Source organism: Pseudophryne corroboree, chromosome 12 (assembly GCF_028390025.1).
Source record: "Pseudophryne corroboree isolate aPseCor3 chromosome 12, aPseCor3.hap2, whole genome shotgun sequence".
Taxonomy (NCBI): Eukaryota; Metazoa; Chordata; class Amphibia; order Anura; family Myobatrachidae; genus Pseudophryne; species Pseudophryne corroboree.
This window is the reverse complement of record NC_086455.1, coordinates 1,495,737-1,517,916: the sequence shown is the minus strand read 5'-3', so window position 1 is coordinate 1,517,916 and position 22,180 is coordinate 1,495,737. Positions and strand designations below refer to the sequence as shown.

The following is a 22,180-nucleotide window of genomic DNA, read 5'->3' as shown; positions in this document are numbered from 1 at the left end:
TATACGTCTATTCCCTCCCGGCGGTGGTACAGCGCTGATTCCCGCTCTCTGTGTCTGTATATAGATATGTGCACATGTATACAGTGTATAGCTGTGTGTGTAATGTATATTATACGTCTATATCCTCCCGGCGGTGGTACAGCGCTGATTCCCGCTCTCTGTGTCTGTATATAGATATGTGCACATGTATACAGTGTATAGCTGTGTGTGTAATGTATATTATACGTCTATTCCCTCCCGGCGGTGGTACAGCGCTGATTCCCGCTCTCTCTGTGTCTGTATATAGATATGTGCACATGTATACAGTGTATAGCTGTGTGTGTAATGTATATTATACGTCTATATCCTCCCGGCGGTGGTACAGCGCTGATTCCCGCTCTCTGTGTCTGTATATAGATATGTGCACATGTATACAGTGTATAGCTGTGTGTATAATGTATATTATACGTCTATATCCTCCCGGCGGTGGTACAGCGCTGATTCCCGCTCTCTCTGTGTCTGTATATAGATATGTGCACATGTATACAGTGTATAGCTGTGTGTGTAATGTATATTATAAGTCTATATCCCCCCGGCGGTGGTACAGCGCTGATTCCCGCTCTGTGTCTGTATATAGATATGTGCACATGTATAGCTGTGTGTATAATGTATATTATACGTCTATATCCTCCCGGCGGTGGTACAGCGCTGATTCCCGCTCTGTGTCTGTATATAGATATGTGCACATGTATACAGTGTATAGCTGTGTGTAATGTATATTATACGTCTATATCCTCCCGGCGGTGGTACATCGCTGATTCCCGCTCTCTGTGTCTGTATATAGATATGTGCACATGTATACACAGTGTATAGCTGTGTGTATAATGTATATTATACGTCTATATCCTCCCGGCGGTGGTACAGCGCTGATTCACGCTCTCTCTGTGTCTGTATATAGATATGTGCACATGTATACAGTGTATAGCTGTGTGTATAATGTATATTATACGTCTATATCCTCCCGGCGGTGGTACAGCGCTGATTCCCGCTCTCTCTGTGTCTGTATATAGATATGTTCACATGTATACAGTGTATAGCTGTGTGTATAATGTATATTATACGTCTATATCCTCCCGGCGGTGGTACAGCGCTGATTCCCGCTCTCTCTGTGTCTGTATATAGATATGTGCACATGTATACAGTGTATAGCTGTGTGTACAATGTATTTTTCTCTGACGTCCTAAGTGGATGCTGGGACTCCGTAAGGACCATGGGGAATAGCGGCTCCGCAGGAGACTGGGCACAACTAAAAGAAAGCTTTAGTCTAACTGGTGTGCACTGGCTCCTCCCACTATGACCCTCCTCCAGACATCAGTTAGAATCTTGTGCCCGGCTGAGCTGGATGCACACTAGGGGCTCTCCTGAGCTCCTAGAAAGAAAGTATATTTTAGATTTTTTATTTTCAGTGAGATCTGCTGGCAACAGACTCACTGCAGCGAGGGACTAAGGGGAGAAGAAGCGAACCTACCTAACTGGTGGTAGCTTGGGCTTCTTAGGCTACTGGACACCATTAGCTCCAGAGGGATCGACCGCAGGACCCGACCTCGATCGTTCGGTCCCGGAGCCGTGCCGCCGTCCCCCTTACAGAGCCAGAAGCATGAAGATGGTCCTGGAAATCGGCGGCAGAAGACTTCGGTCTTCACCAAGGTAGCGCACAGCACTGCAGCTGTGCGCCATTGCTCCTCATGTACACCTCACACTCCGGTCACTGATGGGTGCAGGGCGCTGGGGGGGGCGCCCTGAGGGCAATATATGACACCTTGGCTGGCAAATCATCACAGTATATAGTCCTAGAGGCTATATAGATGTAAAATTACCCCTGCCAGTATTCCAGAAAAAGCGTGAGAAGTCCGCCGGAAAAGGGGCGGGGCCATCTCCCTCAGCACACTGGCGCCATTTTTCCCTCACAGCTCCGCTGGAAGGATCGCTCCCTGGCTCTCCCCTGCAGTTTCAAGCTACAGAAGGGTAAAAAATAGATGGGGGGCACTAAATTTAGGCGCAGTATAACTTATATAGCAGCTATAAGGGGAAATAATTCAGTTGATCCCTGTATTATTATAGCGCTCTGGTGTGTGCTGGCATACTCTCCCTCTGTCTCCCCAAAGGGCTTTGTGGGGTCCTGTCCTCTGTCAGAGCATTCCCTGTGTGTGTGCAGTGTGTCGGTACGGCTGTGTCGACATGTTTGATGAGGAGGCTTATGTGGAGGCGGAGCAGATGCCTATAAGTTTGATGTCACCCCCTGCGGGGCCGACACCTGAGTGGATGGTTATGTGGAAGGAATTACGTGACCGTGTCGACTCCTTACATATAAGGTTTGACGACATTCCGAATATGGGACAGCCGGCTTCTCAGCCTGTGCCTGCCCAGGCGTCTCAAAAGCCATCAGGGGCTCTAAAACGCCCGCTACCTCAGATGGCAGACACAGATGTCGACACGGATACTGACTCCAGTGTCGACGACGATGAGACTAATGTAACTTCCAATAGGGCCACACGTTACATGATTGAAGCAATGAAAAATGTGTTGCACATTTCTGATGTTACCCCAGGTACCACAAAAAAGGGTATTATGTTTGGAGAGAAAAAACTACCAGTAGCTCTTCCTCCATCTGAAGAGTTAAATGAAGTGTGTGAAGAAGCTTGGGCTTCCCCCGATAAGAAACTAGTAATTTCTAAGAGGTTACTAATGACGTACCCTTTCCCGCCAGAGGATAGGTCACGCTGGGAAACATCCCCTAGGGTGGATAAAGCGCTCACACGCTTGTCAAAGAAGGTGGCACTACCGTCTCCGGATACGGCCGCCCTAAAGGAACCTGCTGATAGAAAGCAGGAGGCTATCCTGAAGTCTGTATATACACACTCAGGTATTATTTTAAGACCGGCTATTGCTTCAGCATGGATGTGCAGTGTTGCTGCTGCATGGTCAGACTCCCTGTCGGAAAATATTGACACCCTAGACAGGGACACTATATTGCTAATCGTAGAGCATATTAAAGACGCAGTCTTATACATGAGAGATGCACAGAGGGATATTTGCCGGCTGGCATCTAAAATTAATGCAATGTCCATTTGTGCCAGGAGAGGGTTATGGACTCGGCAGTGGACAGGTGATGCAGACTCTAAAAGGCACATGGAAGTTTTGCCTTATAAAGGTGAGGAGTTGTTCGGGGATGGTCTCTCGGACCTCGTTTCCACAGCAACAGCTGGGAAGTCAGCATTTTTACCCCATGTTCCCTCACAGCCAAAGAAAGCACCGTATTATCAGGTACAGTCCTTTCGGCCCCATAAGGGCAAGCGGGTTAAAGGCGCGTCCTTTCTGCCCAGAGGTAGAGGGAAAAAGCTGCAACATACAGCCAGTTCCCAGGAGCAAAAGTCCTCCCCCGCTTCCTCTAAGTCCACCGCATGACGCTGGGGCTCCACAGGCGGAGCTGGGTACGGTGGGGGCCCGTCTCAAAAATTTCAGCAATCAGTGGGCTCGCTCACGGGTGTATCCCTGGATCTTTCAAGTAGTATCTCAGGGGTACAAGCTGGAATTCGAGACGTCTCCTCCCCCCCCCCCCCCCCCCCCCCCGCCGTTTCCTCAAATCTGCCTTGCCAACAACTCCCTCAGGCAGGGAGGCAGTGCTAGAGGCAATTCACAAGCTGTATTCCCAGCAGGTGATAGTCAAGGTGCCCCTACTTCAACAAGGCCGGGGTTACTATTCCACAATGTTTGTGGTACCGAAACCGGACGGTTCGGTGAGACCCATTTTAAATTTGAAATCCTTGAACACATATATAAAAAAATTCAAGTTAAAGATGGAATCGCTCAGGGCGGTTATTGCAAGCCTGGACGAGGGGGATTACATGGTATCACTGGACATCAAGGATGCTTACCTGCATGTCCCCATTTACCATCCTCACCAGGAGTACCTCAGATTTGTGGTACAGGATTGTCATTACCAATTCCAGACGTTGCCGTTCGGTTTATCCACGGCTCCGAGGGTCTTTACCAAGGTAATGGCCGAAATGATGATACTCCTTCGAAAGAAGGGAGTTTTAATTATCCTGTACTTGGACGATCTCCTGATAAAGGCGAGGTCCAGGGAGCAGTTGTTAGTCGGGGTAGCACTATCTCGGGAGGTGCTACAACAGCACGGCTGGATTCTAAATATTCCAAAGTCACAGCTGGTCCCTACGACACGTCTACTGTTCCTGGGGATGGTTCTGGACACAGAACAGAAAAAAGTGTTTCTCCCGGAGGAGAAGGCCAAGGAGCTGTCATCTCTAGTCAGAGGCCTCCTAAAACCAAAACGGGTGTCGGTGCATCACTGCACGCGGATCCTGGGAAAGATGGTAGCTTCCTACGAAGCAATTCCATTCGGCAGGTTCCATGCAAGAACCTTTCAGTGGGACCTGTTGGACAAGTGGTCCGGATCGCATCTTCAGATGCATCGGCTGATAACCCTGTCTCCAAGAACCAGGGTGTCTCTGCTGTGGTGGCTGCAGAGTGCCCATCTTCAAGAGGGCCGCAGATTCTGCATACAGGACTGGGTCCTGGTGACCACGGATGCCAGCCTTCGAGGCTGGGGGGCAGTCACACAGGGAAGAAACTTCCAAGGGCTATGGTCAAGTCAGGAGACTTCCCTAAACCTAAATATTCTGGAACTGAGGGCCATTTTCAATGCCCTCAGTCAGGCAAAACCCCTGCTTCAAAACCAGCCGGTACTGATCCAGTCAGACAACATCACGGCAGTCGCCCATGTAAACCGACAGGGCGGCACAAGAAGCAGGACGGCGATGGCAGAAGCCACAAGGATTCTCCGATGGGCGGAAAATCATGTGTTAGCACTGTCAGCAGTGTTCATTCCGGGAGTGGACAACTGGGAAGCAGACTTCCTCAGCAGGCACGACCTCAACCCGGGAGAGTGGGGACTTCATCCAGAAGTCTTCCAACTGATTGTAAACCGTTGGGAAAGGCCACAGGTGGACATGATGGCGTCCCGCCTCAACAAAAAGCTAGAAAGATATTGCGCCAGGTCAAGAGACCCGCAGGCGATAGCTGTGGACGCTCTAGTGACACTGTGGGTGTACCGGTCGGTTTATGTGTTCCCTCCTCTTCCTCTCATACCAAAGGTACTGAGGATAATAAGGAGAAGAGGAGTAAGAACTATACTCATTGTTCCGGATTGGCCAAGAAGAGCTTGGTACCCGGAACTTCAAGAAATGATCTCAGAGGACCCATGGCCTCTGCCGCTCAGACAGGACCTGCTGCAGCAGGGGCCCTGTCTGTTCCAAGACTTGCCGCAGCTGCGTTTGACGGCATGGCGGTTGAACGCCGTATCCTGAAGGAAAAGGGCATTCTGGAGGAAGTCATTCCTACGCTGATTAAAGCTAGGAAAGAAGTGACCGCGAACCATTATCACCGCATTTGGCGATATGTTGCGTGGTGTGAGGCCAGGAAGGCCCCAACGGAAGAATTTCAGCTGGGCCGTTTCCTGCACTTCCTACAGTCAGGGGTGACTATGGGCCTAAAATTGGGTTCCATTAAAGTCCAGATTTCGGCTCTATCGATTTTCTTTCAAAGAGAACTGGCTTCACTGCCTGAAGTTCAGACTTTTGTTAAGGGAGTGCTGCATATTCAGCCCCCTTTTGTGCCTCCAGTGGCACCTTGGGATCTCAACGTGGTGTTGGATTTCCTAAAGTCTCATTGGTTTGAGCCACTTAAAACCGTGGAATTGAAATATCTCACGTGGAAAGTGGTCATGTTATTGGCCTTGGCTTCGGCCAGGCGTGTATCAGAATTGGCGGCTTTGTCATGTAAAAGCCCTTATCTGATTTTTCATATGGATAGGGCAGAATTGAGGACTCGTCCCCAGTTTCTCCCTAAGGTGGTATCAGCTTTTCATTTGAACCAACCTATTGTGGTGCCTGCGGCTACTAAAGACTTGGAGGATTCTAAGTTGTTGGACGTAGTCAGGGCCCTGAAAATATATGTTTCCAGGACAGCTAGTGTCAGAAAGACTGACTCGCTATTTATCCTGCATGCGCCCAACAAGCTGGGTGCTCCTGCTTCAAAGCAGACTATTGCTCGCTGGATTTTGTAGTACGATTCAACTTGCACATTCTGCGGCTGGACTGCCGCATCCTAAATCAGTGAAAGCCCATTCCACGAGGAAGGTGGGCTCTTCTTGGGCGGCTGCCCGAGGGGTCTCTGCTTTACAACTTTGCCGAGCAGCTACTTGGTCGGGGTCAAACACATTTGCTAAATTCTACAAGTTTGACACCCTGGCTGAGGAGGACCTAGAGTTTGCCCATTCGGTGCTGCAGAGTCATCCGCACTCTCCCGCCCGTTTGGGAGCTTTGGTATAATCCCCATGGTCCTTACGGAGTCCCAGCATCCACTTAGGACGTCAGAGAAAATAAGAATTTACTCACCGGTAATTCTATTTCTCGTAGTCCGTAGTGGATGCTGGGCGCCCGTCCCAAGTGCGGATTGTCTGCAATACTTGTATATAGTTATTGTTTAACTAAAGGGTTATTGTTGAGCCATCTTTTGAGAGGCTCTGTTGTGTTCATACTGTTAACTGGGTATATTATCACGAGTTATACGGTGTGATTGGTGTGGCTGGTATGAGTCTTACCCGGGATTCAAAATCCTTCCTTCTTGTGTCAGCTCTTCCGGGCACAGTATCCTAACTGAAGTCTGGAGGAGGGTCATAGAGGGAGGAGCCAGTGCACACCAGTTAGACTAAAGCTTTCTTTTAGTTGTGCCCAGTCTCCTGCTGAGCCGCTATTCCCCATGGTCCTTACGGAGTCCCAGCATCCACTACGGACTTATGTCTATTCCCTCCCGGCGGTGGTACAGCGCTGATTCCCGCTCTCTCTGTGTCTGTATATAGATATGTGCACATGTATACAGTGTATAGCTGTGTGTGTAATGTATATTATACGTCTATATCCTCCCGGCGGTGGTACAGCGCTGATTCCCGCTCTCTCTGTGTCTGTGTATAGATATGTGCACATGTATACAGTGTATAGCTGTGTGTATAATGTATATTATATGTCTATTCCCTCCCGGTGGTGGTACAGCGCTGATTCCCGCTCTCTCTGTGTCTGTATATAGATATATGCACATGTATACACAGTGTATAGCTGTGTGTGTAATGTATATTATACGTCTATATCCTCCCGGCGGTGGTACAGCGCTGATTCCCGCTCTCTGTGTCTGTATATAGATATGTGCACATGTATACAGTGTATAGCTGTGTGTGTAATGTATATTATACGTCTATTCCCTCCCGGCGGTGGTACAGCGCTGATTCCCGCTCTCTGTGTCTTGCAGCTTGCGGCGTGATGGGTACACGGTCCAGGTGAATGTAAACGATTACCTAGACATCTACTGTCCTCATTACAACGAGACCATAGCGGAGCACAGGATGGAGCAGTACATCCTGTATATGGTGAATTACGAGGGATACAGAACCTGCAACATCAGTCAGGGCTTCAAACGCTGGGAGTGTAACCGGCCGCACGCTCCTCACAGCCCCATCAAGTTCTCCGAGAAGTTCCAGCGCTACAGTGCGTTCTCCCTGGGGTACGAGTTCCACGCCGGCCACGAATACTACTACATATGTAAGTACTACACGAGGCGCTGAGATGATGGGAGGCGTGTACATATTGGCCCAAACCCTCCCACCTACCGTATAGTTACAGGATTAGCACGTGCCTTACAGACAGAGGAGTCCTGGGCGGAGAACAGAAGGAACACAATGGCACCTGTACATTCTACTGAGCACTGGGGTAACAGTAGGGCAACGATAGACGTTACACCCTGTGACTGTGTCGCCCTCTATAGGGGTTACATGTGACGTTACACCCTGTGACTGTGTCGCCCTCTATAGGGGTTACATGTGACGTTACACCCTGTGACTGTGTCGCCCTCTATAGGGGTTACATGTGACGTTACACCCTGTGACTGTGTCGCCCTCTATAGTGGTTACACCCTGTGACTGCGTCGCCCTCTATAGGGGTTACATGTGACGTTACACCCTGTGACTGTGTCGCCCTCTATAGGGGTTAAATGTGACGTTACAACCTGTGACTGTGTCGCCCTCTATAGGGGTTACATGTGACGTTACACCCTGTGACTGTCGCCCTCTATAGGGGTTAAATGTGACATTACACCCTGTGACTGCGTCGCCCTCTATAGGGGTTACATGTGACGTTACACCCTGTGACTGTGTCGCCCTCTATAGGGGTTACATGTGACGTTACACCCTGTGACTGTCGCCCTCTATAGGGGTTAAATGTGACATTACACCCTGTGACTGCGTCGCCCTCTATAGGGGTTAAATGTGACGTTACACCCTGTGACTGCGTCGCCCTCTATAGGGGTTACATGTGACGTTACACCCTGTGACTGTCGCCCTCTATAGTGGTTACACCCTGTGACTGCGTTGCCCTCTATAGTGGTTACACCCTGTGACTGTGTCGCCCTCTATAGGGGTTACATGTGACGTTACACCCTGTGACTGTGTCGCCCTCTATAGGGGTTACATGTGACGTTACACCCTGTGACTGCGTTGCCCTCTATAGTGGTTACACCCTGCGACTGTGTCGCCCTCTATAGGGGTTACATGTGATGTTACACCCTGTGACTGCGTTGCCCTCTATAGTGGTTACATGTGACGTTACACCCTGTGACTGTCGCCCTCTATAGTGGTTACACCCTGTGACTGCGTTGCCCTCTATAGTGGTTACACCCTGTGACTGTGTCGCCCTCTATAGGGGTTACATGTGACGTTACACCCTGTGACTGCGTTGCCCTCTATAGGGGTTACGCCCTGTGACTGTGTCGCCCTCTATAGGGGTTACATGTGACGTTACACCCTGTGACTGCGTTGCCCTCTATAGGGGTTACACCCTGTGACTGTGTCGCCCTCTATAGGGGTTACATGTGACGTTACACCCTGTGACTGTCGCCCTCTATAGTGGTTACACCCTGTGACTGTGTCGCCCTCTATAGGGGTTACATGTGACGTTACACCCTGTGACTGTCGCCCTCTATAGTGGTTACACCCTGTGACTGTGTCGCCCTCTATAGGGGTTACATGTGACGTTACACCCTGTGACTGTGTCGCCCTCTATAGGGGTTACATGTGACGTTACACCCTGTGACTGCGTTGCCCTCTATAGTGGTTACACCCTGTGACTGTGTCGCCCTCTATAGGGGTTACATGTGACGTTACACCCTGTGACTGTGTCGCCCTCTATAGGGGTTACATGTGACGTTACACCCTGTGACTGCGTCGCCCTCTATAGGGGTTACATGTGACGTTACACCCTGTGACTGTCGCCCTCTATAAGGGGTTACATGTGACGTTACACCCTGTGACTGTGTCGCCCTCTATAGGGGTTACATGTGAGGTTACACCCTGTGACTGTGTCGCCCTCTATAGGGGTTACATGTGACGTTACACCCTGTGACTGTGTCGCCCTCTATAGGGGTTACATGTGACGTTACACCCTGTGACTGCGTTGCCCTCTATAGTGGTTACATGTGACGTTACACCCTGTGACTGCGTTGCCCTCTATAGTGGTTACACCCCTTGACTGCGTCGCCCTCTATAGGGGTTACATGTGACGTTACACCCTGTGACTGTGTCGCCCTCTATAGGGGTTACATGTGACGTTACACCCTGTGACTGCGTCGCCCTCTATAGGGGTTACATGTGACGTTACACCCGTGTCACCCTCTATAGGGGTTACATGTGACGTTACACCCTGTGACTGTCGCCCTCTATAGGGGTTACATGTGACGTTACACCCTGTGACTGCGTTGCCCTCTATAGGGGTTACATGTGACGTTACACCCTGTGACTGTATCACCCTCTATAGGGGTTACATGTGAGGTTACACCCTGTGACTGTATCACCCTCTATAGGGGTTACATGTGAGGTTACACCCTGTGACTGTGTCACCCTCTATAGGGTTTACATGTGACGTTACACCCTGTGACTGCGTTGCCCTCTATAGGGGTTACATGTGACGTTACACCCTGTGACTGTCGCCCTCTATAAGGGGTTACATGTGACGTTACACCCTGTGACTGTGTCGCCCTCTATAGGGGTTACATGTGACGTTACACCCTGTGACTGCGTTGCCCTCTATAGTGGTTACACCCTGCGACTGTGTCGCCCTCTATAGGGGTTACATGTGACGTTACACCCTGTGACTGTATCACCCTCTATAGGGGTTACATGTGACGTTACACCCTGTGACTGTATCACCCTCTATAGGGGTTACATGTGACGTTACACCCTGTGACTGTGTCGCCCTCTATAGGGGTTACATGTGACGTTACACCCTGTGACTGTGTCGCCCTCTATAGGGGTTACATGTGACGTTACACCCTGTGACTGTGTCGCCCTCTATAGGGGTTACATGTGACGTTACACCCTGTGACTGCGTCGCCCTCTATAGGGGTTACATGTGACGTTACACCCTGTGACTGTGTCGCCCTCTATAGGGGTTACATGTGACGTTACACCCTGTGACTGCGTCGCCCTCTATAGGGGTTACATGTGACGTTACACCCTGTGACTGTGTCGCCCTCTATAGGGGTTACACCCTGTGACTGCGTTGCCCTCTATAGTGGTTACACCCTGTGACTGCGTCGCCCTCTATAGGGGTTACATGTGACGTTACACCCTGTGACTGTGTCGCCCTCTATAGGGGTTACATGTGACGTTACACCCTGTGACTGTGTCGCCCTCTATAGGGGTTACATGTGACGTTACACCCTGTGACTGTGTCGCCCTCTATAGGGGTTACATGTGACGTTACACCCTGTGACTGTGTCGCCCTCTATAGGGGTTACATGTGACGTTACACCCTGTGACTGCGTTGCCCTCTATAGTGGTTACACCCTGTGACTGTGTCGCCCTCTATAGGGGTTACATGTGACGTTACACCCTGTGACTGTATCACCCTCTATAGGGGTTACATGTGACGTTACACCCTGTGACTGTGTCGCCCTCTATAGGGGTTACATGTGACGTTACACCCTGTGACTGTGTCGCCCTCTATAGGGGTTACATGTGACGTTACACCCTGTGACTGTGTCGCCCTCTATAGGGGTTACATGTGACGTTACACCCTGTGACTGCGTCGCCCTCTATAGGGGTTACATGTGACGTTACACCCTGTGACTGCGTCGCCCTCTATAGGGGTTACATGTGACGTTACACCCTGTGACTGTGTCGCCCTCTATAGGGGTTACACCCTGTGACTGCGTTGCCCTCTATAGTGGTTACACCCTGTGACTGCGTCGCCCTCTATAGGGGTTACATGTGACGTTACACCCTGTGACTGTGTCGCCCTCTATAGGGGTTACATGTGACGTTACACCCTGTGACTGTGTCGCCCTCTATAGGGGTTACATGTGACGTTACACCCTGTGACTGTGTCGCCCTCTATAGGGGTTACACCCTGTGACTGCGTCGCCCTCTATAGGGGTTACATGTGACGTTACACCCTGTGACTGTGTCGCCCTCTATAGGGGTTACATGTGACATTACACCCTGTGACTGTATCGCCCTCTATAGGGGTTACACCCTGTGACTGCGTCGCCCTCTATAGGGGTTACATGTGACGTTACACCCTGTGACTGTGTCGCCCTCTATAGGGGTTACACCCTGTGACTGCGTCGCCCTCTATAGGGGTTACATGTGACGTTACACCCTGTGACTGTGTCGCCCTCTATAGGGGTTACATGTGACGTTACACCCTGTGACTGTGTCGCCCTCTATAGGGGTTACATGTGACGTTACACCCTGTGACTGTCGCCCTCTATAAGGGGTTACATGTGACGTTACACCCTGTGACTGTGTCGCCCTCTATAGGGGTTACATGTGACGTTACACCCTGTGACTGTCGCCCTCTATAAGGGGTTACATGTGACGTTACACCCTGTGACTGCGTCGCCCTCTATAGGGGTTACATGTGACGTTACACCCTGTGACTGTGTCGCCCTCTATAGGGGTTACATGTGACATTACACCCTGTGACTGCGTCGCCCTCTATAGGGGTTACATGTGACGTTACACCCTGTGACTGTGTCGCCCTCTATAGGGGTTACATGTGACATTACACCCTGTGACTGCGTCGCCCTCTATAGGGGTTACATGTGACGTTACACCCTGTGACTGCGTTGCCCTCTATAGTGGTTACACCCTGTGACTGTGTCGCCCTCTATAGGGGTTACATGTGACGTTACACCCTGTGACTGTGTCGCCCTCTATAGGGGTTACATGTGACATTACACCCTGTGACTGCGTCGCCCTCTATAGGGGTTACATGTGACGTTACACCCTGTGACTGTCGCCCTCTATAGGGGTTACATGTGACGTTACACCCTGTGACTGTGTCGCCCTCTATAGGGGTTACATGTGACATTACACCCTGTGACTGTCGCCCTCTATAGGGGTTACATGTGACGTTACACCCTGTGACTGTGTCGCCCTCTATAGGGGTTACATGTGACATTACACCCTGTGACTGCGTCGCCCTCTATAGGGGTTACATGTGACGTTACACCCTGTGACTGTCGCCCGCTATAGGGGTTACATGTGACGTTACACCCTGTGACTGTGTCGCCCTCTATAGGGGTTACATGTGACGTTACACCCTGTGACTGTCGCCCTCTATAGGGGTTACATGTGACGTTACACCCTGTGACTGTCGCCCTCTATAGGGGTTACACCCTGTGACTGTATCACCCTCTATAGGGGTTACACCCTGTGACTGTGTCGCCCTCTATAGGGGTTACATGTGACGTTACACCCTGTGACTGCGTTGCCCTCTATAGTGGTTACACCCTGTGACTCTGTCGCCCTCTATAGGGGTTACATGTGACGTTACACCCTGTGACTGTATCACCCTCTATAGTGGTTACACCCTGTGACTCTGTCGCCCTCTATAGGGGTTACATGTGACGTTACACCCTGTGACTGCGTTGCCCTCTATAGTGGTTACACCCTGTGACTCTGTCGCCCTCTATAGGGGTTACATGTGACGTTACACCCTGTGACTGTGTCGCCCTCTATAGGGGTTACATGTGACGTTACACCCTGTGACTGCGTTGCCCTCTATAGTGGTTACACCCTGTGACTCTGTCGCCCTCTATAGGGGTTACATGTGACGTTACACCCTGTGACTGTCGCCCTCTATAGGGGTTACATGTGACGTTACACCCTGTGACTGTGTCGCCCTCTATAGGGGTTACATGTGACATTACACCCTGTGACTGCGTCGCCCTCTATAGGGGTTACATGTGACGTTACACCCTGTGACTGTCGCCCTCTATAGGGGTTACATGTGACGTTACACCCTGTGACTGTGTCGCCCTCTATAGGGGTTACATGTGACATTACACCCTGTGACTGTCGCCCTCTATAGGGGTTACATGTGACGTTACACCCTGTGACTGTGTCGCCCTCTATAGGGGTTACATGTGACATTACACCCTGTGACTGTCGCCCTCTATAGGGGTTACATGTGACGTTACACCCTGTGACTGTGTCGCCCTCTATAGGGGTTACATGTGACGTTACACCCTGTGACTGCGTTGCCCTCTATAGGGGTTACATGTGACGTTACACCCTGTGACTGTGTCGCCCTCTATAGGGGTTACATGTGACATTACACCCTGTGACTGCGTCGCCCTCTATAGGGGTTACATGTGACGTTACACCCTGTGACTGTGTCGCCCTCTATAGGGGTTACATGTGACGTTACACCCTGTGACTGTATCACCCTCTATAGGGGTTACAACCTGTGACTGCGTCGCCCTCTATAGGGGTTACATGTGACGTTACACCCTGTGACTGCGTCGCCTTCTATAGGGGTTACATGTGACGTTACACCCTGTGACTGTCGCCCTCTATAGGGGTTACATGTGACGTTACACCCTGTGACTGTCGCCCTCTATAGGGGTTACACCCTGTGACTGTATCACCCTCTATAGGGGTTACACCCTGTGACTGTGTCGCCCTCTATAGGGGTTACAACCTGTGACTGCGTCGCCCTCTATAGGGGTTACATGTGACGTTACACCCTGTGACTGCGTTGCCCTCTATAGTGGTTACACCCTGTGACTCTGTCGCCCTCTATAGGGGTTACATGTGACGTTACACCCTGTGACTGTCGCCCTCTATAAGGGGTTACATGTGACGTTACACCCTGTGACTGTGTCGCCCTCTATAGGGGTTACATGTGACGTTACACCCTGTGACTGTATCGCCCTCTATAGGGGTTACATGTGACGTTACACCCTGTGACTGTCCCCCTCTATAGGGGTTACACCCTGTGACTGTGTCGCCCTCTATAGTGGTTACACCCTGTGACTGTATCGCCCTCTATAGGGGTTACATGTGACGTTACACCCTGTGACTGTGTCGCCCTCTATAGGGGTTACATGTGACATTACACCCTGTGACTGCGTCGCCCTCTATAGGGGTTACATGTGACGTTACACCCTGTGACTGTCGCCCTCTATAGGGGTTACATGTGACGTTACACCCTGTGACTGTATCACCCTCTATAGGGGTTACACCCTGTGACTGTGTCGCCCTCTATAGGGGTTACAACCTGTGACTGCGTCGCCCTCTATAGTGGTTACACCCTGTGACTCTGTCGCCCTCTATAGGGGTTACATGTGACGTTACACCCTGTGACTGTCGCCCTCTATAGGGGTTACATGTGACGTTACACCCTGTGACTGTCGCCCTCTATAGGGGTTACATGTGACGTTACACCCTGTGACTGTGTCGCCCTCTATAGGGGTTACACCCTGTGACTGTGTCGCCCTCTATAGGGGTTACACCCTGTGACTGCGTTGCCCCTCTATAGTGGTTACACCCTGTGACTGTGTCGCCCTCTATAGGGGTTACACCCTGTGACTGCGTTGCCCTCTATAGGGGTTACACCCTGTGACTGTGTCGCCCTCTATAGGGGTTACATGTGACGTTACACCCTGTGACTGTGTCGCCCTCTATAGGGGTTACATGTGACGTTACACCCTGTGACTGTGTCGCCCTCTATAGGGGTTACATGTGACGTTACACCCTGTGACTGTGTCGCCCTCTATAGGGGTTACATGTGACGTTACACCCTGTGACTGTGTCGCCCTCTATAGGGGTTACATGTGACGTTACACCCTGTGACTGTATCACCCTCTATAGTGGTTACATGTGACGTTACACCCTGTGACTGCGTCGCCCTCTATAGGGGTTACGCCCTGTGACTGTGTCGCCCTCTATAGGGGTTACACCCTGTGACTGTGTCGCCCTCTATAGGGGTTACATGTGACGTTACACCCTGTGACTGTATCACCCTCTATAGTGGTTACATGTGACGTTACACCCTGTGACTGTCGCCCTCTATAGGGGTTACATGTGACGTTACACCCTGTGACTGCGTTGCCCTCTATAGGGGTTACATGTGACGTTACACCCTGTGACTGTGTCGCCCTCTATAGGGGTTACATGTGACGTTACACCCTGTGACTGTGTCGCCCTCTATAGGGGTTACATGTGACATTACACCCTGTGACTGCGTCGCCCTCTATAGGGGTTACATGTGACGTTACACCCTGTGACTGTCGCCCTCTATAGGGGTTACATGTGACATTACACCCTGTGACTGCGTCGCCCTCTATAGGGGTTACATGTGACGTTACACCCTGTGACTGCGTTGCCCTCTATAGTGGTTACACCCTGTGACTGTGTCGCCCTCTATAGGGGTTACATGTGACATTACACCCTGTGACTGTGTCGCCCTCTATAGGGGTTACATGTGACATTACACCCTGTGACTGCGTTGCCCTCTATAGTGGTTACACCCTGTGACTGTATCACCCTCTATAGGGGTTACATGTGACGTTACACCCTGTGACTGTGTCGCCCTCTATAGGGGTTACATGTGACATTACACCCTGTGACTGCGTCGCCCTCTATAGGGGTTACATGTGACGTTACACCCTGTGACTGTCGCCCTCTATAGGGGTTACATGTGACGTTACACCCTGTCACTGCGTTGCCCTCTATAGGGGTTACATGTGACGTTACACCCTGTGACTGTCGCCCTCTATAGGGGTTACATGTGACATTACACCCTGTGACTGCGTCGCCCTCTATAGGGGTTACATGTGACGTTACACCCTGTGACTGTGTCGCCCTCTATAGGGGTTACATGTGACATTACACCCTGTGACTGCGTTGTCCTCTATAGTGGTTACATGTGACGTTACACCCTGTGACTGCGTCGCCCTCTATAGGGGTTACATGTGACGTTACACCCTGTGACTGTGTCGCCCTCTATAGGGGTTACATGTGACGTTACACCCTGTGACTGTGTCGCCCTCTATAGGGGTTACATGTGACGTTACACCCTGTGACTGCGTTGCCCTCTATAGTGGTTACACCCTGTGACTGTGTCGCCCTCTATAGGGGTTACATGTGACGTTACACCCTGTGACTGTATCGCCCTCTATAGGGGTTACATGTGACGTTACACCCTGTGACTGTCCCCCTCTATAGGGGTTACGCCCTGTGACTGCGTTGCCCTCTATAGTGGTTACACCCTGTGACTGTGTCGCCCTCTATAGGGGTTACATGTGACGTTACACCCTGTGACAGTCCCCCTCTATAGGGGTTACGCCCTGTGACTGTGTCGCCCTCTATAGGGGTTACGCCCTGTGACTGCGTTGCCCTCTATAGTGGTTACACCCTGTGACTGTGTCGCCCTCTATAGGGGTTACGCCCTGTGACTGCGTTGCCCTCTATAGTGGTTACACCCTGTGACTGTGTCGCCCTCTATAGGGGTTACATGTGACATTACACCCTGTGACTGTGTCGCCCTCTATAGGGGTTACATGTGACGTTACACCCTGTGACTGTATCACCCTCTATAGGGGTTACATGTGACGTTACACCCTGTGACAGTCCCCCTCTATAGGGGTTACGCCCTGTGACTGTGTCGCCCTCTATAGGGGTTACATGTGACATTACACCCTGTGACTGCGTTGCCCTCTATAGTGGTTACACCCTGTGACTGTCGCCCTCTATAGGGGTTACATGTGACGTTACACCCTGTGACTGCGTTGCCCTCTATAGTGGTTACACCCTGTGACTGTGTCGCCCTCTATAGGGGTTACATGTGACGTTACACCCTGTGACTGTATCACCCTCTATAGGGGTTACAACCTGTGACTGCGTCGCCCTCTATAGGGGTTACATGTGACGTTACACCCTGTGACTGCGTCGCCTTCTATAGGGGTTACATGTGACGTTACACCCTGTGACTGTCGCCCTCTATAGGGGTTACATGTGACGTTACACCCTGTGACTGTCGCCCTCTATAGGGGTTACACCCTGTGACTGTATCACCCTCTATAGGGGTTACACCCTGTGACTGTGTCGCCCTCTATAGGGGTTACAACCTGTGACTGCGTCGCCCTCTATAGGGGTTACATGTGACGTTACACCCTGTGACTGCGTTGCCCTCTATAGTGGTTACACCCTGTGACTCTGTCGCCCTCTATAGGGGTTACATGTGACGTTACACCCTGTGACTGTCGCCCTCTATAGGGGTTACATGTGACGTTACACCCTGTGACTGTCGCCCTCTATAAGGGGTTACATGTGACGTTACACCCTGTGACTGTGTCGCCCTCTATAGGGGTTACATGTGACGTTACACCCTGTGACTGTATCGCCCTCTATAGGGGTTACATGTGACGTTACACCCTGTGACTGTCCCCCTCTATAGGGGTTACACCCTGTGACTGTGTCGCCCTCTATAGGGGTTACACCCTGTGACTGTGTCGCCCTCTATAGGGGTTACATGTGACGTTACACCCTGTGACTGTGTCGCCCTCTATAGGGGTTACATGTGACGTTACACCCTGTGACTGTGTCGCCCTCTATAGGGGTTACATGTGACATTACACCCTGTGACTGCGTCGCCCTCTATAGGGGTTACATGTGACGTTACACCCTGTGACTGTCGCCCTCTATAGGGGTTACATGTGACATTACACCCTGTGACTGCGTCGCCCTCTATAGGGGTTACATGTGACGTTACACCCTGTGACTGTGTCGCCCTCTATAGGGGTTACATGTGACATTACACCCTGTGACTGCGTTGTCCTCTATAGGGGTTACATGTGACGTTACACCCTGTGACTGCGTCGCCCTCTATAGGGGTTACATGTGACGTTACACCCTGTGACTGTGTCGCCCTCTATAGGGGTTACATGTGACGTTACACCCTGTGACTGTGTCGCCCTCTATAGAGGTTACATGTGACGTTACACCCTGTGACTGCGTTGCCCTCTATAGTGGTTACACCCTGTGACTGTGTCGCCCTCTATAGGGGTTATATGTGACGTTACACCCTGTGACTGTATCGCCCTCTATAGGGGTTACATGTGACGTTACACCCTGTGACAGTCCCCCTCTATAGGGGTTACGCCCTGTGACTGTGTCGCCCTCTATAGGGGTTACGCCCTGTGACTGCGTTGCCCTCTATAGTGGTTACACCCTGTGACTGTGTCGCCCTCTATAGGGGTTACGCCCTGTGACTGCGTTGCCCTCTATAGTGGTTACACCCTGTGACTGTGTCGCCCTCTATAGGGGTTACATGTGACATTACACCCTGTGACTGTGTCGCCCTCTATAGGGGTTACATGTGACGTTACACCCTGTGACTGTATCACCCTCTATAGGGGTTACACCCTGTGACTGTCGCCCTCTATAGGGGTTACATGTGACGTTACACCCTGTGACTGCTTTGCCCTCTATAGTGGTTACACCCTGTGACTGTGTCGCCCTCTATAGGGGTTACATGTGACGTTACACCCTGTGACTGTGTCGCCCTCTATAGGGGTTACATGTGACGTTACACCCTGTGACTGTGTCGCCCTCTATAGGGGTTACATGTGACATTACACCCTGTGACTGCGTCGCCCTCTATAGGGGTTACATGTGACGTTACACCCTGTGACTGTCGCCCTCTATAGGGGTTACATGTGACATTACACCCTGTGACTGCGTCGCCCTCTATAGGGGTTACATGTGACGTTACACCCTGTGACTGTGTCGCCCTCTATAGTGGTTACACCCTGTGACTGTGTCGCCCTCTATAGGGGTTACATGTGACGTTACACCCTGTGACTGTCCCCCTCTATAGGGGTTACACCCTGTGACTGCGTCGCCCTCTATAGGGGTTACACCCTGTGACTGTGTCGCCCTCTATAGGGGTTACACCCTGTGACTGTCGCCCTCTATAGGGGTTACATGTGACGTTACACCCTGTGACTGTGTCGCCCTCTATAGGGGTTACATGTGACGTTACACCCTGTGACTGCGTCGCCCTCTATAGGGGTTACATGTGAGGTTACACCCCTTGACTGCGTCGCCCTCTATAGGGGTTACATGTGACGTTACACCCTGTGACTGCGTTGCCCTCTATAGTGGTTACACCCTGCGACTGTGTCGCCCTCTATAGGGGTTACATGTGACGTTACACCCTGTGACTGCGTTGCCCTCTATAGTGGTTACACCCTGTGTCTGCGTCGCCCTCTATAGGGGTTACATGTGAGGTTACACCCTGTGACTGTCGCCCTCTATAGGGGTTACATGTGAGGTTACACCCTGTGACTGTATCACCCTCTATAGGGGTTACATGTGACGTTACACCCTGTGACTGTGTCGCCCTCTATAGGGGTTACATGTGACGTTACACCCTGTGACTGTGTCGCCCTCTATAGTGGTTACACCCTGTGACTGTCGCCCTCTATAAGGGGTTACATGTGACGTTACACCCTGTGACTGTGTCGCCCTCTATAGTGGTTACACCCTGTGACTGTGTCGCCCTCTATAGTGGTTACACCCTGTGACTGTCGCCCTCTATAGGGGTTACATGTGACGTTACACCCTGTGACTGTGTCGCCCTCTATAGGGGTTACATGTGACGTTACACCCTGTGACTGCGTCGCCCTCTATAGGGGTTACATGTGAGGTTACACCCCTTGACTGCGTCGCCCTCTATAGGGGTTACATGTGACGTTACACCCTGTGACTGCGTTGCCCTCTATAGTGGTTACACCCTGCGACTGTGTCGCCCTCTATAGGGGTTACATGTGACGTTACACCCTGTGACTGCGTTGCCCTCTATAGTGGTTACACCCTGTGTCTGCGTCGCCCTCTATAGGGGTTACATGTGAGGTTACACCCTGTGACTGTCGCCCTCTATAGGGGTTACATGTGAGGTTACACCCTGTGACTGTATCACCCTCTATAGGGGTTACATGTGACGTTACACCCTGTGACTGTGTCGCCCTCTATAGGGGTTACATGTGACGTTACACCCTGTGACTGTGTCGCCCTCTATAGGGGTTACATGTGACGTTACACCCTGTGACTGCGTCGCCCTCTATAGGGGTTACATGTGAGGTTACACCCTGTGACTGTGTCGCCCTCTATAGGGGTTACATGTGACGTTACACCCTGTGACTGTGTCGCCCTCTATAGGGGTTACATGTGACGTTACACCCTGTGACTGCGTCGCCCTCTATAGGGGTTACATGTGACGTTACACCCTGTGACTGCGTCGCCCTCTATAGGGGTTACATGTGACGTTACACCCTGTGACTGTGTCGCCCTCTATAGTGGTTACACCCTGTGACTGTGTCGCCCTCTATAGTGGTTACACCCTGTGACTGCGTCGCCCTCTATAGGGGTTACATGTGAGGTTACACCCCTTGACTGCGTCGCCCTCTATAGGGGTTACATGTGAGGTTACACCCCTTGACTGTGTCGCCCTCTATAGTGGTTACACCCTGTGACTGTGTCGCCCTCTATAGGGGTTACATGTGACGTTACACCCTGTGACTGTGTCGCCCTCTATAGGGGTTACATGTGACGTTACACCCTGTGACTGTGTCGCCCTCTATAGGGGTTACATGTGACGTTACACCCTGTGACTGTGTCGCCCTCTATAGGGGTTACATGTGACGTTACACCCTGTGACTGCGTTGCCCTCTATAGTGGTTACACCCTGTGACTGTATCGCCCTCTATAGTGGTTACACCCTGTGACTGTGTCGCCCTCTATAGTGGTTACACCCTGTGACTGTCGCCCTCTATAAGGGGTTACATGTGACGTTACACCCTGTGACTGCGTTGCCCTCTATAGTGGTTACACCCTGCGACTGTGTCGCCCTCTATAGGGGTTACATGTGACGTTACACCCTGTGACTGTGTCGCCCTCTATAGGGGTTACATGTGACGTTACACCCTGTGACTGTGTCGCCCTCTATAGGGGTTACATGTGACGTTACACCCTGTGACTGTGTCGCCCTCTATAGGGGTTACATGTGACGTTACACCCTGTGACTGTCGCCCTCTATAGGGGTTACATGTGACGTTACACCCTGTGACTGTGTCGCCCTCTATAGGGGTTACATGTGACGTTACACCCTGTGACTGTCGCCCTCTATAGGGGTTACATGTGACGTTACACCCTGTGACTGCGTTGCCCTCTATAGTGGTTACATGTGACGTTACACCCTGTGACTGTATCACCCTCTATAGGGGTTACATGTGACGTTACACCCTGTGACTGCGTTGCCCTCTATAGGGGTTACATGTGACGTTACACCCTGTGACTGCGTTGCCCTCTATAGGGGTTACACCCTGTGACTGTCGCCCTCTATAAGGGGTTACATGTGACGTTACACCCTGTGACTGTGTCGCCCTCTATAGGGGTTACATGTGACGTTACACCCTGTGACTGTGTCGCCCTCTATAGGGGTTACATGTGACGTTACACCCTGTGACTGTGTCGCCCTCTATAGGGGTTACATGTGACGTTACACCCTGTGACTGCGTTGCCCTCTATAGGGGTTACATGTGACGTTACACCCTGTGACTGTGTCGCCCTCTATAGGGGTTACATGTGACGTTACACCCTGTGACTGTGTCGCCCTCTATAGGGGTTACATGTGACGTTACACCCTGTGACTGCGTCGCCCTCTATAGGGGTTACATGTGACGTCACACCCTGTCTGTGTCGCCCTATATAGGGGTTACATGTGAC

General features: G+C 51.3%; 1 protein-coding gene across 1 annotated transcript in view; it reads left to right on the top strand.

The window, feature by feature from the left end:
• The window catches only part of EFNA3 (ephrin A3), a 113,689-nt gene that overhangs the window by 83,357 nt on the left and 8,152 nt on the right, over positions 1 to 22,180 (top strand). Inside the window, exon 2 of the mRNA XM_063946633.1 lies at positions 7,363 to 7,652. Coding sequence (XP_063802703.1) covers positions 7,363 to 7,652 — 290 coding nt within the window. The remainder of the gene's footprint in view (positions 1 to 7,362; positions 7,653 to 22,180) is intronic.